We start from the raw sequence: 18,675 nt of genomic DNA, 5'->3' as shown, positions 1-18,675 counted from the left end.
TGGTTGCAGTATCAACTGGAAAAGTTAGTGCTAATGTCACAAGCAAGTAAACCAGCGAATACACCTTGTGTTTCTTGCATTGAACCATTTTTTTTTTTTTTGCAAGATCTCCAATCTCTTTTAAACCTGAAAACTCAATGCTAGACCGCATATCCAAAATGTAAATCTCAAGTTGAATCTTAAGTATCACCAGCTCATTCATAGAGAAGTCTTTAGGATAAAACTGGGCAAGACGCAATAGCTTTTGGCTATCAAAAGCAGAGAAGGAGTCGGCTGGAGTAACTCAGTATTGGTCTCATTGAAACGATTATTTCGTTCTTGAAGCTGCCAATCCAAAACCACATAAAATATCCCAACACAATAATGATGCATATTTGTGACTGCTTGTGCTTTTCGTTGCCCTCGCCTTCAAGAAAGAAACATATCATCCATATTGGGCACATCAATATCATGTTTAAGACAAAATTCTGAGATTTCACTAAGTAAAGAATCCCAACCACTTTTCCTCATTGTCTCCAACCTTTGCTTACAAACTCCAACCAACTTCATGGCATTTACAATATCATGATCCTTCATTTGCAATGCTTATGACAATTCATTAGTTATTCCTAGTATATCTTTCATCAAGTGTAGATTAAACACAAAATCAAATGATTGCATGGAATCCAATAAATTATTCGCTTCACATCTTTGTTGAAAGCTTACTCCATCATCTGCTATTACTTCAAGTACATCAAGTATGGATGAAAACATAGTCGTTATACTTACTAAAGTACCAAAGTGTGAACCCCAACGTGTTTCTCCAGCATGTTTCAAAGTAGTTTCTTGATTTTTGTCTTTCCCAATTGTAAACTCACCACTGTTTAGTGCTTCAATAACTGCAATAGATTGCTTTTCTCGAAAAAGATCATAACACTTCGATGAAGCTCCAACAACATTTACCAAAATAGTAACTATACTAAAAAGAGACTAAATTTGGATGTTTTTCTTTGCCACAGCTACAAGAGCTAATTGAAGTTGATGTGCAAATCAATAAATATAATAGGCACAACCACTTTCTTTCATAATAAGAGCTTTAAGACCATTGAACTCACTTTGCATATTGTTGGCCCCATTGTAAACTTGCCCTCTCAACCTAGACATGCTCAATTTATGCCTAGAAAATACCTCATCAATGGTTTCCTTGAGTGAGAGAGCAACAGTACTAGTAACATTTTCAATGCCAATAAAACGCTCAACGACATGCCCATTCTTGTCCACATAATGCAATACAATAGCCATTTGTTCCTTCGTTGATACGTCGCGAGATTCTACAATCAAAATAGAGAACAACGAAGTGCCAACGTCTTCAATAATAGCCTTGATCCTCTCAGTTGCACAAGCACTTACAATGTCTTTTTGAATATCTGGTGATGTCAATTTGTGATTCTCCGGAGCATTTTTCAAAGTAACGGCTTTCACATCCTCATTATGGTCGGCAAGAAACTGTAGAAGCTCAAGAAAGTTTCCATGGTTGCTTGAATGTTCAGATTCATCATTACCACGAAATGCAAGCCTTTGTCTCAAAAGAAATCGACAACAATCGATTGATACATTCAACCGAGCTCTATATTGAATTCGAGCTTCATCATGAGTTTTAGAGAAAAAAGACTGGATATGTTGCTTTTGACTCCTTAAAGCTTCAAAATTACTCCATGCTTGATTGTGTGCACTATTGACGCCTCCAATATGAGTTAGAAGTCTTTCTTTCTTCTTCCAGTTAGAAAATCCTTCGCCAACAAAGAAATCACCACCTACTTGTTCTCTAATGTTTGGTTTAAAAGGCAACAACACAAACAAAAGGCAGCATCTTTTTCTACAATATATTCCAACCAAGTAGGAAAATCATCAAACCAAGTAGGGTTGAATTGTCTTTGCGTGTCTCCATATTTCTTGTAAGGAAAATTATGGGTTTTAGGTTGTTGAGGACCAACTAGCACATACGTTCTTCGTACTTGATCTCGAATATTAGGATTGTAATCCAAAATTCAAATTCGCTTACCAGGATCTGATGGAAGATTTGATAAAATAAATTATGTACTATCTTGTCCACGAGTATCATTATTTTTCTCAATAACTGGGGATGGCGGCACTGATATGTTTTTTTGAAAAACCTCTCCATGATGTTTTAGTCTGCAAAATCATTCACATTGATACCAATAACATATAAGGTTCATACGTAATTTGTAGAATTTATAGAATAAAAATCTCAATAAAATTCTTAGAATAAAAATCTCAATAAAAATCCCATCTTTTCTAACATTCAGGATGAAAACACATGAGAAACAAGTTAGATATGCAATTGAGACCTTTTGAAACCAAGTCGCTAAAGAACACTTATGTAAAACTTTAACCCTATAACATACTACATGGGACATTTTGATTAACATAGCAATCTAATCAAACCAAGATCCAACCAAGGCAACAATTCAATTAACCAATACCAATAAGTATACAAATTATTCAACAAATAAACATTTAATTCAACTAATCATATGAATAAATGTATACCCATATTCATAGAATTCGTAATTTCATTCATCAATAATCATAGAATTCATATCAATAATCAATAAGTCAATAACCATATTAGTGCATGACCATATCCATATGATTCTATATTTCTATACCAATTAAACAAAAATTCGTCTTAAATAATTAATTAGGGTTAGGGCTTATAGATTTAGGAATTAAAAAATTTACCTAAATATATATATGTCGGCTAGAGAGTGGCTGGCTGAAGTGGAGTGGCTGGCTGCTGCATACTGGCGTGGCTACGGGAAGAGCAACTTTGCTCATGTTCCGTTCCGTTTCAAGCCGTTGGGGGAAGAGCAGCTCCACGCTGCTCTCTGATTGGCAAGCTGCAATAATGAAAACAAAATAGAGAGATGGAATGGGAGTCTAGGACCGTGGGGACAAGCGGTCCCCCACTATAACATACTTTTTTCTTTCAAACATATACGAAACAATACCGTTTTGTTTACATTTTTTTAATTTTTTGTTACCAGGACCAAAACGACGTCGTTTTGGCTTGGTTTTGAAAAAAAAACAAAACAAAGACCCAGCTCTGCTTATGCAAAACCAAGTTGGAGGAACCTGAAAAATCTCAATGGGGGCTTTGCTGCTGCAGAACTAGGTCAATTTGAGCAGCATACCAACATCAGAAAAATCTTAGTGGGGGCATCTGCCCCTAGGCCCATGGTAGCTCCGCCCTTGTCTCTGTTACGCGAGGGTCGAGAAGGGAACGTATATTGTATGCAATCTTATTTTTACTTTGCAAAGAGACTGTTTCCATGACTCGAATCCACGACATTTCAATCACAAAGAGTAAACTTTTCTGCTGCACCAAGGCTCACCCTTGACCCACAAGTATTACTGTTTAATAATTTTCTCTTCACTTGTAAATTATAAGTTTCAAGTTCGACTCACATAAATAAAAATGATGTATTAAATTTATGTATAGTTTAATTCTGATTAGCAATTGACTTATTATGTGACCTAACTCAAATTTTGTTTCGTAAAGAGAAACAAAAATTTAGAAAAAATAAATAATCACTTGAGCGAACAAGAAAGAGGAACTGGATTCTCTCCGGACCCAAAGGAACTGAGCCCACTCATCAAATGATCCGGACCATTGAAATTTGATCAAACATCTACAAACAGAAGATCCTTTAAAATTATAATAATTGTAGCTGTTGGATCAAATATTAATAGTCCAGATGAGATCTGGTTTCGAAGAAAAATAGATAAAGGAGGAGATCCAAAGCCCAAAAGGGCCCAAAAACGTTCAGGACCTAGAAATATACTGCAGCAAACAACATATGTCAACCTCAGGGACAGAAGGCCACGTGTCGGAAGAGAGAGCCGGGTGGAAGTAGCAACGCGCCAACTGTCAGCAAAATAAAGCAGGAGACGACACATCGTCATGGTGTAATTGTCTTAGAGGAGAGGCTGTCACAGCACCGCGTGGGCCCCCCCCCCATTTACCGACCTTCCCCACCCAGACCCGGCCAATGCCGTATCCTTCCCCGTGTTCTCCCACGCCTCCTCCACACAATGACATAAACACCCCTCCCCTCCCTCGTTAAGGAAGCGAGCACATGGGCATGCGCGTAAAATTAAAGGTAATTAGGAAATAAATTTAAATGGGAATTTGAAAGAAAATATAAAGAGGGGGGGGGAGGAGGGGGCGTGGTGTAGACGACAAGTGAAACGGCTCGATTTGTGCAGGTGGAGAGAGTTGCTTTGTGAGGACAACTGCCACCCAATACCAGAGAGGCAGCACCCTCCTTTTCCTTCTTCTTATTCTTTTGGCCTTCCTTTCCCAACCGTCCCTTTCCTTCTTTCTTTTTTCTCTCTATTTATTTATTTTTTCCTCCAATACCCAACAAAAAGCTCATATTTTTGGAAATTCTTAGGCGTCTTTGATCTGTTGATTCACTTCTCCCCGAGTGACACGGAAGCTTCAGGTTGCCTGATTAGTGATTAACCAGAAGGGGATCGGGGGAACCAAACAAATCTGGGTAAAGTTTCGATTTTGACATCGGGTTTCTGGAAGCCCGATCGATCTGCCGCGTTCGGAACTCCCGTGGGTCGTGGAGGCATTGAAAGGGAGAGGATACAGAATGTGGTGGATGATGGCTGAGGGAGGGGGCCATTACTGCTCTAAGAAGACTGATGATATCTGCGGCAATGTTTGCGGCCAGGTAGTTGAATTTTCTTTTCATTGTTTTTATTTTTTCGAATTAAAGTTTGGTGATTTTTGTTATTCTTTGTGTATGGTTTGGTGGTTTGATGGTTTTTGTTTTCTGGGTTTGCATATTTGGTTGCTCCGGTAATGTAGCAGCAATGGGATTATTGGGAAATTGTGAAAATATGGTTTACCGGAAATTTGAGTTAAAAGCTATGAACTTTTTGTACGATATTTCCTATGCAATTTTTTGTTTTTAGGGGAATTTTAGAGTTCAACCCTTTTTTATGAATAAAGTTTTCGATTTATTGACCTGAGTTTTCTTAGCAACCAAAGGTAATCTGTGTATTTTTTCATCAAGTGTGGCCAGTCAGATCAGATGGATTTTCCTAATCCATGTCTTGTTGATATGAAATTTTGCGTAACAAGAGTCTTGGTTTTTCGATCCGTAACACGTTTGTACTGGAATTTTCTTGAATCGGATTACTTTCAGCCTCTGGTTTGGAATTGACAAATGTTTTTGCTAATTAAACGGATATTATAGCGTTCATGTTGGTATCGAAAAGAAAGTGGCTTGTGAACTACTAAGCCTATGAATTATTTGGAGTATTATCATCTGCCGTTGTGTTTGTGTTGTGCATTGAATCTATGCCTGAATTACTGCAAGTTGTTGGAATTCCTTGACTGGTGGATTTCATGTTGTCTTGCGTCTGACAAATATTGTCTTTATGATTGTGCAGGAATCAGGCAGAATGTTGAGCATGTCAAGAGTTCGCTGCATTCTACGTGGATTTGACTTCAAAGTTCTCCTCATTCTGTTTACACTTGTTCCGATGTGTGTCTTTGGCATTTACGTGCATGGACAGAAGATCTCATACTTCTTGCGGCCGCTATGGGAATCGCCACCTAAACCTTTCCATGATATTCCACACTATTATCACGAGAATGTGTCCATGGAGAACCTCTGCAAACTTCATGGTTGGGGGATCCGTGAGTACCCTAGGCGTGTTTTTGATGCTGTGTTGTTCAGTAATGAGATGGACATCCTTACCATAAGATGGAAAGAGTTGTATCCCTACATAACGCAGTTTGTTCTCCTTGAATCAAATTCAACATTTACTGGATTTCCAAAGCCTCTGTTCTTCTCCCGTTATCGCGAGCAGTTCAAGTTTGTGGAGCCCCGATTAACTTATGGGACTGTTGGAGGAAGATTCAAGAGAGGGGAAAATCCATTTGTTGAGGAGGCATATCAACGAGTAGCACTGGACCAGCTTCTCAAAATAGCTGGTATTACTGAGGACGACTTGTTGATAATGTCTGACGTTGATGAGATCCCAAGCAGACACACCATCAATCTTCTGAGGTGGTGTGACGAAGTTCCTCAGATCTTGCATCTTCAGTTGAAGAACTATCTCTATTCCTTTGAGTTTCTGGTGGACAATAACAGTTGGAGAGCTTCAGTACACAGGTACCGGGAAGGGGAGACGAGATATGCACACTATCGCCAGACAGATGACATCTTAGCAGATGCAGGGTGGCATTGTAGCTTTTGTTTCCGCTATATCAGTGAGTTCATCTTTAAGATGAAAGCATACAGCCATTACGATAGAGTCAGGTTTTCAAAGTATCTAAACCCAGAAAGAGTTCAGAAAGTGATCTGCAAGGGGTCTGATTTATTTGATATGCTTCCCGAAGAGTACACCTTCAAGGAAATCATTGGGAAAATGGGACCTATTCCTCATTCCTTCTCTGGTGTCCATCTTCCATCCTTTCTGTTGGAGAATGCAGAGAAGTACAAATTTCTTTTGCCTGGGAATTGCAGAAGAGAGAGTGGCTGACCTTTATTTCAGCAAGGTTTGATGTCTGTTTCTGTAAAGATAGTTGACCATGCAGCTTCTGTGACTACTCAAGAAGGGTTCGACTGAACAACGATGACTGGTGTGTCGCTGACATAGCTGTGCCTCATGCTCGGTTAAATTTACATTATTCTTTGGAAATGTTTGGGGGCTGGACAGACTTATGAGTTCTTAGGGTAATGTTTTTGTACATAACTTTTACTGGAGTGGGGTTTAGTATAAGCGGAGCATGTCTATCTAGTATCTACTTAGAGGGGGCCTACCTGTGCTGGGAACAGTGTCACAACGTACTGGCGTATCGCGTGATTCCCTGGATACCCTGAAAAGATAGTACAACAGTCCTGCATTCCCCTTGCCGGGAAGTTTTGTTTATGAGACAAATTATTCGTTTATGCGATGAACACTGACTTTGTATGTGACATCTGAATTGCTTTTAGATCGTTTTATTGATCAAAATGCATCACTAGATAGTGACTATGTGCAATTTAGGATGTTCAGTTTTCCTGTCGTGTTCCTTTTGGTTCAAGATATTCATTGGAAATATTTTTGTTTCTCCATTAGTCTGTCAATTATGTCAATGATCTGCACTGCCCCTGCAAGTTTTTCGTTTTCTTTGTCAAGTTTCGCTTTTTATGGGTTGTGCTCTAGTCGGGAACGGCTTACCTGGGCGCCACCGTACGCAAGTCTCGCTTGAGTCAGGTGGATATGTAGTTAATCAAATGTTGGAAACATCATCGATATATTTACCCTGTTCCGTTCTTTGCTTGAAATTGAAGAATAATAAGATCCTTAGCCACAATGGGAATCATATCCCTTTTCTGGTGTAATTTTCTTCTTATCAAGTGACAACTTACATATACTTCCAAACCAAGCCTATAAATATCCCCAAACAAACAAGAGGTGTGAGAAACAGATCGAAATCGTACAGATACAAGCAGCAACCGGAAAAGAAGAAAAAATGCGCCGTGCTTTTTCGGGTGGCAGCAGCAGCAGAGCTACTCCATGCCTTAAGGAGGCAGCTTGGAACTCATAGTATGATTATCTATATCACAACAACCATGTTTCAGGTGTGCCAATTATGCCTACCTTACGCCTCGACTGGTTCATGAAGCGAAACTCCATGTTTGACGGGAAGCAGGCTCTGCCGTTGCATGGCGGCAGCTGGTATGCCGAAAGCACGAACCAAAACGGATGGTATGGCTTCGGTGCCAACAATGCCTCGCAGTTTTCATTTGGTGGCCCTATGAACTTGAACAATGCATTGATGACATTGGAGAATGCTGAATATGAAGCTAGTTTCCAGGAGGTGCATCGTCTTCCGGCAACGATGAGAGTGCAGGAAACCAGATACGAGCGCAGGATTTGGGGTTATTGTGATGAGTATCATGGCCTTCAGTACTGCCATAATTTTATGACAATGTGATGCTAATTATGTACTCAGTTACTCAATCGAAAGGTCCAAAACTAGAAAAATGGGAGAACAAGCTAAACTTGAGATAAAAGACATCTCCGACATGTGTTTCGTGAACTTTAAGAAGCTTACGGTTTGACGAAAATTATATGAAAAAAGATTTATGATGGTTTTTGTAGAACATCACAAAAGCAACAAAATCCAAACGATCTTCCTTTTGAGTCCCAACATATCCGAAATATCCTCCATGATATTTAAGAAGCTTATAGTACGGTTAAAATTTCACAAAGTAAGTTTTATCATGATTTTGGCGAACATCGCAAAAACGATAAGATATCATGAATAACAGTTTTTGTAAAAAAAAGGTAATTATCAAGTTTTTTAGTGTGTTTGGAATACAAAAAGGAATACCACATGTCATTGTACAATTAGAGAGATTTAAAAAAAATTGCTTCAATTGTATAATAACATGTGTTGTTCCTCTCCATATTCTGGCACGCTTGAAAAATATCTCTTAAAATATCTACAATATTCCAAATACTTTCCGAACAGCTCTTTTGCTAAAACGTGTGATAATATGATCGCCCTTCCTTTTATGTTATGCCAGTTACTGTGTCCAGAGATTCTAAACTCCAGAACCAATCAGGGGCTTAGCTTTCAGAGAAGCATATATATCACTACCCGGAAAAACTTGTGGACGATATCTGGAACACGCTACGTACTGTAATCAACATACGTCTTTAGTTTGAATGGACGACGGCTTCAAACAGTATTAATATTCTATTAACAAAGTAGATGCACGAGACCTAATGAATTTTGAACGCTCAAATTCCTGCCTGCCCAACTTTTTTATCCAAAGAGAACCCTTCGGTGCTGTTGCTTTGTGGGATTCTATATACCACCAAGTTTGGCCAGAAAGAAGGGCATTCGATTCAAACTTATCCTTCAAGAATAATGGAAACCCTACCTTTCTTATCCAGCCGCAATGCAGCTCAAAAATTCAAACCCTACGCGTTCCTCTGCCATTACCATATATAAATACAGCTTCTTCCCCATCCTACAACGTAAACAAAGCAACCCAAAACTAACATACAAGAAAATGTCGTATTGGAGCAGTAACTCAAACGACTTCCAGTTCTTCGCATCCACCGTGGATCCTATGCCTGATAGGTTCAATTCTCATGCCCAACATCGACCAAAACACCATGTGACGTTCAGCGATGAGTACGAGGAACGTGTTGTAGAATCCCCGAGGACAACAAGGAGGGCACCAGTGATAGAACCCCCAACAAGGAGGGCACCAGTGATAGAACCCCCAACAAGGAGGGCACCAGTGATAGAACCCCCGAGGACAACGAGGAAGACGCACGTGACGCATTATGTGGCTCGTGATCAGGCGGAGGATGTCGATGAAGAAGCTGCGGAGTTCATTAAGTTTGAGCACAATAAATTCCTCATGAACCAGCAAAGCATGCGAAATGATTAAGCACAAAACCCCCCCTATTTATACCCAAGGTTAATTATTATATATAATCCTTAATAGCATAAGTTACCAACTAAATAATGAAGAAGCTAACAAATTGCTTTGAAATTTGTACCTCATATTTGGTTTGTACTGCTGATGATTTCTTATAGATGAAACCACAGTTTATGTTTGTACTGATCTGTGTTATAATCTTCTTCCTCTCTCTTTCCATCCCTTTGAGTGGATGTTTGCCGCTTTTAAACTTTGTGTAATGGTTATATTAAATCAAACTCCGAGAATAAATTAAATGGAATTAAATTTATTTTATGTTGTCAGGTTGCGAATCTAAAAAATAATTTGTAGCGAATTATCATAGCGTAGAACTAACTTTCCGATCCATTGCAAGTTCGAACCCTGGCCTTTTTGTGAGGTTTTTAGATTCGTGAAAGTTTCTTTTTTTTTTTCTGGTGCAAGTTTCAAGTTTATGCGAGAAATTCACATTTTTTGGGTTACATATGTATTTGAAAACACAAACAACTCATACACAAAGCCTTGCTGTTGAAAACACACAAATTTTGTTTTTAAAGTATTTGAATTTTTTAGATCCATCCGCTTGTCTTTTCAGAGCCACCACCAACTCCACCCTTCTCCCTGTGGGCTGAGATAAATCGACGGCGAACGGCCACTGTCGATGGTTCCGCACCGGATTAGAATCGAAGGTGCGATTTAGTTTATCGTCTCCTTGGTACTATAGATCGCTGGACTTTGAATCCGAAACCGGCGACCCGACGGGCATCTCTTCCTGTCGACGCGAGTTTGGAGTAAGAGAAATAAAGAGGGAGTAAGGCGAGAGATGACTGGCCGGGGGTTTACGGGGTCGGGATAGGCCAGCGAAGTGGGCGGCGAGGGAGGGGAAGTTGGGGTTATCGGGGATTCAAGGATGATTTTGGAGTTTGATTTTTTTTTTTTTTTTTTTTTTGGAATTTTATATTTTATTTCTTGTTGGATACAATTTTTTTCAAAATTCATTAAAATTTCGATTTCTGTTCTCGGTAAGCAAACATGTCTCCATGATGGCACTTATGGGATTTTATAATAGAAGAAACCCAAATGAAGTTTTGAAGATAATTAGTTTGGACTAAAAATCGCCATTTGCAAACCCCAAAAAGCTAAAAGGAAAGGAAATCAAATTTTTTTGAAATTGCATACTAAATAAGTTTTTTAATTTAAAAAAAATTGAGTTTTTGAGAAAAATCTAACTTTTGAATTTAATTTCAAATAAGATATCAAAAGGACGCTTTAAATTCAATATAGTTTCGATTTCTATTCTCGTAAGTAAGTAAGCATGTCTTTATATATAGCACTTTTGGGATTTTATAGTAGAAGAAATCCAAATGAAGTTTTGAAGATAATTAGTTTGAACCAAAAAGAGCTATTGCGAACCAAAAAAAGCAAAAGAGGAAAGGCATCAAATTTTACTTTTTTTTATAAAAATATTCACTAACCAATAAATGGTGTCTCTTTCTCAAATGGCATAAATTAAACATGCTGAAATTTTTGAAGACGTGTGTTCCACCCACTTATTTTTTTTTAATAAATTATCTGACACTGATTTTATCCGTGTCCAATTCCCAATCCCGAGTCCCATACTTTCTTCTGCTCCAGATTGAAGATTTGGTGGCAGAAAACACGAGCCAATAGAAATTACCAAACCTTCAAAATTTTCAATTCTCCAATGCTCCAATGCCTCCCTTCCCTTATTTTTTATTTTTAATCCTCTTGGTACAAGTACAAACATAAATTAAACCAGAAAGCAAACATTTTTAATTAACTTTCTCTAATTTGTGCGAAAAAAATAACAGGATACTATAAGCAAGAACAAGAAAAAGTAGAGCTGATGAACCCAAAACTCCATAGCACAAAGAACTTATCTTTTTAGTCAACAGAGCGGCAGAGAGGGCAAGTCGTACTGTTGTTGTGCTCGAACCACTTTTCCAGACAACTTTCGTGGAAGAAGTGCTTGCAGGACAACTCGCTCACTTCTTCCTCTGCTTCGAACCCGCAGAGACAGACGCAGCACTCTGTTTGTCCCCTGTTTCTGCAGAACGATTTGAACTGGGTCATTGAGATTCTTCTCCCTCTAGACATTTCCTCAGGACACCCATCAGGGTTCTCGTCGAAAGTGTGGGAATTGATATTGGCACCCATCACTTGGAGCACAGATCTCGCCATGTTCTTTAGCAGAGCCACCGAAAAAACTGTGTTCATTACTAGCAATGGCAGCACGCCCCCTACTGCAGGCGGGAAGTTCGAAATCCCCATTTGAGAAAGTGCTTCTGCTTTTTTGTTAGAGAGCGGAAGAGAGAGAACACAGAAGCCAAAAGCTAAAAGCAGAGAAGAGTTTTAACCATGGGCTTAAATTTTTAGTTGGGCTTGTTGCTTATAAATATACACGGCCACTCAACACTGTTAACCGTGGTTAGATGGGGGTGGGTTAAGTTTTACCCACGGTTGGATGGGCCCGGATGCAACACATGGGGTTTGTGTGAGACGTGATTGATTGATATAATAGAGTGAGGGAAAGGGATTTTCTCGGATCCATTCCTCCTAATCAAACAATTTCGGCGATCTAAATTATTGAAATTTGATATAACGATTATAAATAGAATTTCATTTTAAAAGTTATAATAACTTTAACTATTTGATCAAATTTTAATACCTTAAATCCCCAAACATAATAGATTATGAGGAATGAATTCGAAGAGGGTCCCATAGTGAAAGAACTGACATTTTCACCGGCCCAAAAAGGCTAAATTTGACGTAGCCACGGCCCAAAAGCAATACGAACTAAACATGTGCATTGAGTCTCACCTTAAATCAAGTTTCATGTTTTTTCATACCTTTATTTTACTAGTAAATTTTTATTGATCATAGTATTCTCAATGAACGAAAAAAAAATCTCTTAAATCTAATATGATGTTCCTCTAGTTTTCTGTGTCGTAGAGAGAATTGGTAGATTTGATCGAAAAGTTTTCTAATTCATTAGTTTATTGAAAAAACCTATTATGTAAAGATACAAAATTAAAAAGATCTCGTCACTTATGGCTTTCATTCTTAGTTTACATCGAGAGAGACGGCTCTTATAAGTGTAACAAGACACGGTGATTTAACAATCATACTGAAAGAAAAAATGTCAGTATTTTTAAATGGGATAGGATTAGACCTGTAAACAGGTCGGGTTTATTGGATTTGGGTTGGGTTCAACCCGACCCGTTAAGTTAACGGGTCATCTGAACCCAACCCGTTAAGTTAACGGGCCACCCGTTTCACCCGTTAACAATTTTTTTTTTTTTTTGCATAGAGTTTATATTTTGTTGTTAAGATTTTATTGAAATTACTAAAACATCCTCAACTAACGGGTGCTAACGGGTTGACCCAAAGTGACCCGTTATTTAAAGGGTTGTTAACGGGTTCACCAATTGGCGACCCAACCGGTTAAACATCCACCCAAATACTAATATTAATGGGTCGGGTGAACGGGTCGAGTCCAAAATACCAGGTCTAGATAGGATCAAGGGATAAATATTTTTACACTGCTTTGTAGCATTTAGATTTTATAACATTCAACGGTCTATATTAAGAGTGATATGAAGAGTTTTAAACATTAAATGACTTGGATGATGATGTGGGTTATAATTAATAAGGAAAAGACTAATCTAAATGAAACACGAATATCTAATAGAAAAAGAAAAAAAAAAAATCTCTTCTCCGTCGATGAGGTATGCAATGTTCAAATAATCAGAATTTGAACCCCAAATAAGTGCAAAGCTTGATGATACCAACAAAGTTTTTGACATGTTTACGAAACACGAAACCCAGGTGAAACAAGATTCATGTTTTTCCGGCAATGGCAAAATCGATCGCCTCTTCCGAGTTCCGATATATTGGTATCTAGTATACGTTTAACAAGCACAATATCTCATACAGTAGTAATGATATGAATCCTAATAAGAATATGTTACACCGAGTCAGAGGAGTTGTCACCAAAGCACTGAAATTCTGAAGGACGATTTAATCAACGCTGTGTTTTTACTCAAGGACCTAATTCTGTGATTTGGTCAATTAATGAATTTCACAAATCGGAACGGATTTTACAAATTTATGTAAAACACTAATCGACATGGTGGTCCGGACTCATCGATTGTGTAGAGTACCGCTGTCATCGCTGCTGTTTCCCCTAATGGGCCTTTGAAGTTGAGGGATCTACCCCGATAGCCTTGAAGTAGGCATTTTCTGCATTTGATACTCGCTTCTGAAACATCGTCCATTCCTTTCTGCACCTTTCCCTTACCTGGAATCAGCAGTAAAGACAACAGCGATATCAGCAAACTTTGAGTAAAAAAATTGCGCGTTTTTGTTGTTTATAAGATAACTTTTGTGTGAGTAATTGACGTTTTTAAGATATAAATGCAAAACAATGGCGTTAGAAGAAGAGTTCTTGCATACCCCTTGCCATGGCGCCTTTCCATTTTCTGATTCACCCTACAGAAAGCCGAAATAAATTAAGCTTTTTCGTACCAATATCTAAAATATGTTTATTAAGGAAACGAGATGATGACAGCGGCTAAAAAGTGATATTTACCTGGCTCCCCAATGAAGGAACAGTTTGATGAACGATCCACTGAGAATCTACAACGCCGATCTTATCATGCGCAGGCTGTTTGCAATGAAAAAATGCATTTAATTAGGAGTTCCATTCAAATCCGGCCATGTGCAGATTACGAAATAAAGAACAAAACAGAAACATCAAGGAGGTTAGGAAGTGGGTCACCAACCTCTACACATTTTCTCAGGGCAAAGTCAAGACCCCAGCCGTGGACCAAGTCATTCTGCAAACACCAAGCATAGCAATCACAGAATTAAGTAACAAGACAGCTAATTTAATCAAGGGCTAACAAGTGGTGATAATGGAAAAAGATATCGGTGATCTTTAACACCTGAATCATATGCCACACACAGCGCCAGGCACTACGAGAAAATACTGGAGCCATGATTTCAATAAAGCTGAACCAATAAGACAGAAACAAGAAACATTTATTAAACACAAATGTCAGATAAAGGGGAAGACAAACAACAGCACTAAAATGTCCTCTATAATTTCTTAAAGTCTTACGCTGCACATGGAGGCAGAAGTGGGTCAGTGCACCAGCCCGGTTTCTCCTCTGTTTGTCTGGATTAATTCGAGACAAGGGTTACAGGATTACTTCATACTTCATAAACTAAACCCGAAACAAATAAATAAGTTTCAGTTTAGGTTCCATGATTTTACTTGTGAACTTCACGATCGCCTCTCCTCTTTGTCATCTGCCATGTTAAACCTTTGTTGGGTTCCAAACCAGGCTGTGAAATCTCCAAACCATGCTTCCTCACTAGTCTAATGTATCTGAAATTGGATTGAAAAGGGAGGCATAAGAGATTAATTTAGTAGACTAACTAGCTCAACGCAAAAGAATTACTTTGTAATGAAAACTCACTCTTCTGAATTAAAATGCTCTACTCCCAGGTCTTCATCCCAGATAAATATGTAGTCGTATGGGGCCACAATGTCAGGATGCAAAAACCGCTTGGCATACCACCTTTGACAAAAAGTTTAAATTAAAAAACCAGTGAAACTATTCATTATTGAAGTACAAATAGGAGTTAGCAATTTTTCATACCATTTAGTCTGCTTACGAACACTAACATGTATAGCACGCTTAGACCACTCCAGGTCATCCCACTCAGTTGTTTGGCCATCATAATGAAAAAGGAGAATCGTAAAGTTCTCTGAAAACTGTGAGAGAATGATATTTATTCACACACATCCACCAGAGATAGAGAGATAGAGAGAGAGAGAGAGAGAGAGAGAGAGAGAGAGAGAGAGAGAAACCTTTTTCACTGCTGCATCGATATTCCTTTTCTGATTCAAACCCACAGTGAATGTCACAAGGTACCTTGGTTTGATGGTCACGTCCTGCAATTGTCATCTTAATCAAAAGACTTGCACTTTGAATAACGACACATTGAAATGAGAAGTATCGTGTGCTGCCAAAAATAAAGGATTTAACTTGGCAGTGTCATTGGGACTAGAGAGGATTCAATAAAATAGAAAATAGAATTCTTGTCATGTTATTCAACTGTTTCCCATTTATGTTTCAACCTAAATTTAGCAGACGACAGACTTCAAATAAGACGATGAATACGTATGCTAAAAAGACTATTCTCTTTTATATGAATTCCTAGACAAATCAAATGTGTAACACAGAAGATTCCAGTTCCAGCTTTATTTGCAACAAACACATCCCATTATTTCATAGTAACGTCGGAAAGGACATGTCAAATAATTTCCTTTTTATCCCATATACATTACAGAGAATTCAATTCAAGACATCAGAGAATCTGTAATTATGCTGCATTCTCTTCAGTATCTATTATAGACCATTCCTGGCATTGCGTAAAGTCCAAACTGTAACTATTTTGCTTGTATAAGTAAAAATAGAATACACACCTCACTAGGATTGCCCCATAATCTGCGCAAGTAGAAGTCTGACTCGGCTGCAACAATTCCTGGTGGTAGCATTTCTGCACCTCTGGGATTTGATGGCACCCAAATCTGCAGGAAATGTAAGCTTCAGTCCAGATGAGTAATGCCTATATAAGGAGAATAGGCATGGAACAACAGGAAGCTGTAATCTATAACGGAAATGACACTCAGATTTTTAGCAATTATAGACCTGGTTCAACATTTGTATTACGAAATAGCCAAGCTTCAATACACTCCTCAATAACATACAACATTAATACTGATGCAAGTCATTTCAGACGCTACTGTTAATGTCAGGGAGACGAGGTATACCCTCAATGTGCCATTTGAACTCTGATCTTGACTTGTGCTATTTTTACTACTTGCAGAAGACCAAGAACTTAGAAGTGCTTGGCTGGAGATGTCTGATTTCAGGTCCTCGTTGTATGACAGATCAATAGTTGGACGAAGGCTGGATGAGAGATTCAGCTGTCAAAGTGTACACGTATTAAATACATTTTGTAAGCAACAGAGAGGAGTATAACAGATACCCAAAAGAACTGAGTACCTTTGTTAGTGACAATGTTGGAAAGGATGCACCTATCAAGAACCCAAAAACTACTCCTACAAAAGTTGTCACAATAAGCCTCATAGTCTCATTTGGTTTCCTACCACCCGCACTGCAGCCAACAACATGTAAATGTAATTAGCGGTGATCAGATCTCCATAATAAACTTAAAGACAACAAAATTTAGCTTGTTTCGATGAAAATAGACTGTCACAAAAATTAACCTGCGTGAAAGGATTCCCATTTTATTTACAAGCTTCTGACTATACATTCACGGAAAAATGAACTGCAAGTAGAAAGCAATAGCTGATCTGCATTATTTAACAGGTTTTCAGTTGCAAATTCCTTAAATGAAACGACGAACCTCATGAAGGAACAAAAAACCTGGTTTATCGTATACACAGAAACATAAGTTTGAGCACACTACTTCAGGAATTCAACCAAAATTCTACGACTCAGAAATACAAGAATATACAACTACAAAAATGACCCATAACAATTTTTGTAAATCAATGCACAAACCGTATCAATAGATGGGTAGCGCTTGAAACTCACAGCCCAAAGTTGCTGTAAGATGGAAACACGTTATCTCTCTCAATAACATCTCGCTTTCCGCTGCATTTCAATTCGAATTCACATACTACATTGACCATTTAACAGCGGAAAGCGCATACTTATACCCTAACCTATCAAGCAGAATTCTTCAAACACTATATAAAGAAGCAACAAGCAAGAAGTCATATGCCCGTTCCTCAATCCCCGTCTACATACGGAGAAACGAAGCGACCATGTGCTTCCATTTGACAATGAGCAGCTTACACAAAGTCACAAAATCTAACACCCATTCATTGACATCATCCACGTGCTCCCTTTGAATTAAGCATCCCACTACCTTAAATTAAGACGGAATAACAGCGGTTCTTCCTTAATCTCAAAGACAACGAACAAACCGACCAGAAAAAATATATATATAAATCCAATAACTAAGCAGGCTCATGTGACAATTCCCGATCAAAAATCTCCAGTAACTTCAAAATCAAAACATTAAACTCCACGACCAAAATCGATAAAAATTTGAACAAATTAAATTGATATATCGGATTGCTTTTAGTTAAACTGCTTGAAATCAAATCAATTCAAACTAAAAATTTGAGAAAAATGGAAATTCAGGAAGCTAAATAATAACTTAATCGAGCTTAGCTGAGCAGCATTCTACCTAATTTTCTCGGTAACCAAACAGAATACGCAACGAGTGAATCGAGAGACAAATGAACCGACCTCGTATAGCCCGAGCAAGATCTGCTGAAGAGAAAAGCCGTTCAGGAGCTGGGAATCAATCGGAAAAGCACTTTCTGCGAATCCAAGCTTTTGGTGCTTATAGGTGTGATCTCGGGGTGCAAATAGCGTGAGAGGAAAGATTAAAAAAATCTAAAAATCAAAAAGCAGTTTCAGTTTAACGGCAAGAATACTATGATTCCTGATGGTTCCGGGGTTCGAGGTTCACGTGTTTTTAGGCGGTTGGCTGCGGGGACTTCGGCCGGAGGTGGAGGTGGTGGTGGAGGAGGCGGACTTTGGCTGGACTCGAGAGGGAAACACAGGGAGAACCGGAGAAGTGAGAAGAAAGATGGTCTTTTATAGTCTATTTTTAATTATGTAGAGATCACAACGATAAATTAGCGTAGATTATATCGTTTGTTAAAAAATAAAATTATTAATTTGTAATGATAGGAATGTGTAGGACTCTAGTGGACTCTCATGGACTATTGTCGAGTTTAAACTTTCTACTTTCAAAATCTTATGTAGTTTTTTTTATGACCTCTTTCATACTGTGACGTTTGTTAACTCGCTTAAAACCGTCTAGAATAAAAATTAAAAAAATGAATTTAGTGGGGAGATATATATCAAAATTGTTAGTTGTGGACAAGTGTTGGAATGATGAGAAAGGCTATAGAAAATTTTATCATTTTACAATTTAATATTAAATAACATGTCAATATTTACAAATTTTTTTCTCAAGAATTTATAAATATTCTCATTTTTCGAGAAATCTCATTAGCATTTAGCTGTCAAGTGATAAGCAGCCA

General features: G+C 38.2%; 4 protein-coding genes across 8 annotated transcripts; 1 reads left to right on the top strand and 3 right to left on the bottom strand.

Moving 5' to 3' along the window:
- Positions 1–1,029: 1,029 nt before the first annotated feature.
- On the bottom strand, positions 1,030–1,696 carry LOC126607857 (uncharacterized). Its single transcript, XM_050275563.1, has 2 exons — positions 1,692–1,696; positions 1,030–1,555 (listed from the first exon to the last, which is right to left on the bottom strand). Exons 1-2 carry the CDS (start codon positions 1,694–1,696, stop codon positions 1,030–1,032), a joined length of 531 nt encoding a protein of 176 aa, XP_050131520.1.
- A 2,533-nt stretch (positions 1,697–4,229) lies between these two features.
- On the top strand, positions 4,230–7,142 carry LOC126607990 (uncharacterized). The gene is made up of 2 exons (XM_050275727.1): positions 4,230–4,745; positions 5,470–7,142. Exons 1-2 carry the CDS (start codon positions 4,665–4,667, stop codon positions 6,565–6,567), a joined length of 1,179 nt encoding a protein of 392 aa, XP_050131684.1. The 5' UTR covers positions 4,230–4,664; the 3' UTR covers positions 6,568–7,142.
- Positions 7,143–11,182: 4,040 nt separating this feature from the next.
- On the bottom strand, positions 11,183–11,888 carry LOC126607995 (probable E3 ubiquitin-protein ligase XERICO). The gene has a single exon (XM_050275730.1). The coding sequence runs from the start codon at positions 11,781–11,783 to the stop codon at positions 11,397–11,399; it is 387 nt and encodes a 128-aa protein (XP_050131687.1). The 5' UTR covers positions 11,784–11,888; the 3' UTR covers positions 11,183–11,396.
- A 1,469-nt stretch (positions 11,889–13,357) lies between these two features.
- On the bottom strand, positions 13,358–18,226 carry LOC126607987 (uncharacterized). Of its 5 annotated transcripts, none has more exons than XM_050275719.1 (15): positions 17,870–18,226; positions 16,816–16,877; positions 16,592–16,703; positions 16,357–16,512; positions 16,009–16,113; positions 15,391–15,474; positions 15,179–15,294; positions 14,996–15,097; positions 14,791–14,904; positions 14,635–14,691; positions 14,459–14,525; positions 14,297–14,350; positions 14,104–14,178; positions 13,968–14,003; positions 13,358–13,812 (listed from the first exon to the last, which is right to left on the bottom strand). In XM_050275719.1, exons 2-15 carry the CDS (start codon positions 16,860–16,862, stop codon positions 13,699–13,701), a joined length of 1,239 nt encoding a protein of 412 aa, XP_050131676.1. In that variant the 5' UTR covers positions 16,863–16,877; positions 17,870–18,226; the 3' UTR covers positions 13,358–13,698. The 5 variants fall into 5 exon arrangements, with proteins under 5 accessions (XP_050131676.1, XP_050131675.1, XP_050131674.1 ...); XM_050275718.1 differs by having other exon boundaries at positions 16,816–16,902; positions 17,808–18,225; XM_050275717.1 differs by having other exon boundaries at positions 16,816–16,902; positions 17,870–18,225.
- Positions 18,227–18,675: the final 449 nt, after the last annotated feature.

Source organism: Malus sylvestris, chromosome 16 (assembly GCF_916048215.2).
Source record: "Malus sylvestris chromosome 16, drMalSylv7.2, whole genome shotgun sequence".
Taxonomy (NCBI): domain Eukaryota; kingdom Viridiplantae; phylum Streptophyta; class Magnoliopsida; order Rosales; family Rosaceae; genus Malus; species Malus sylvestris.
Note: the sequence above shows the minus strand (reverse complement) of the source record. Positions and strands in the feature narration are given on the sequence as shown.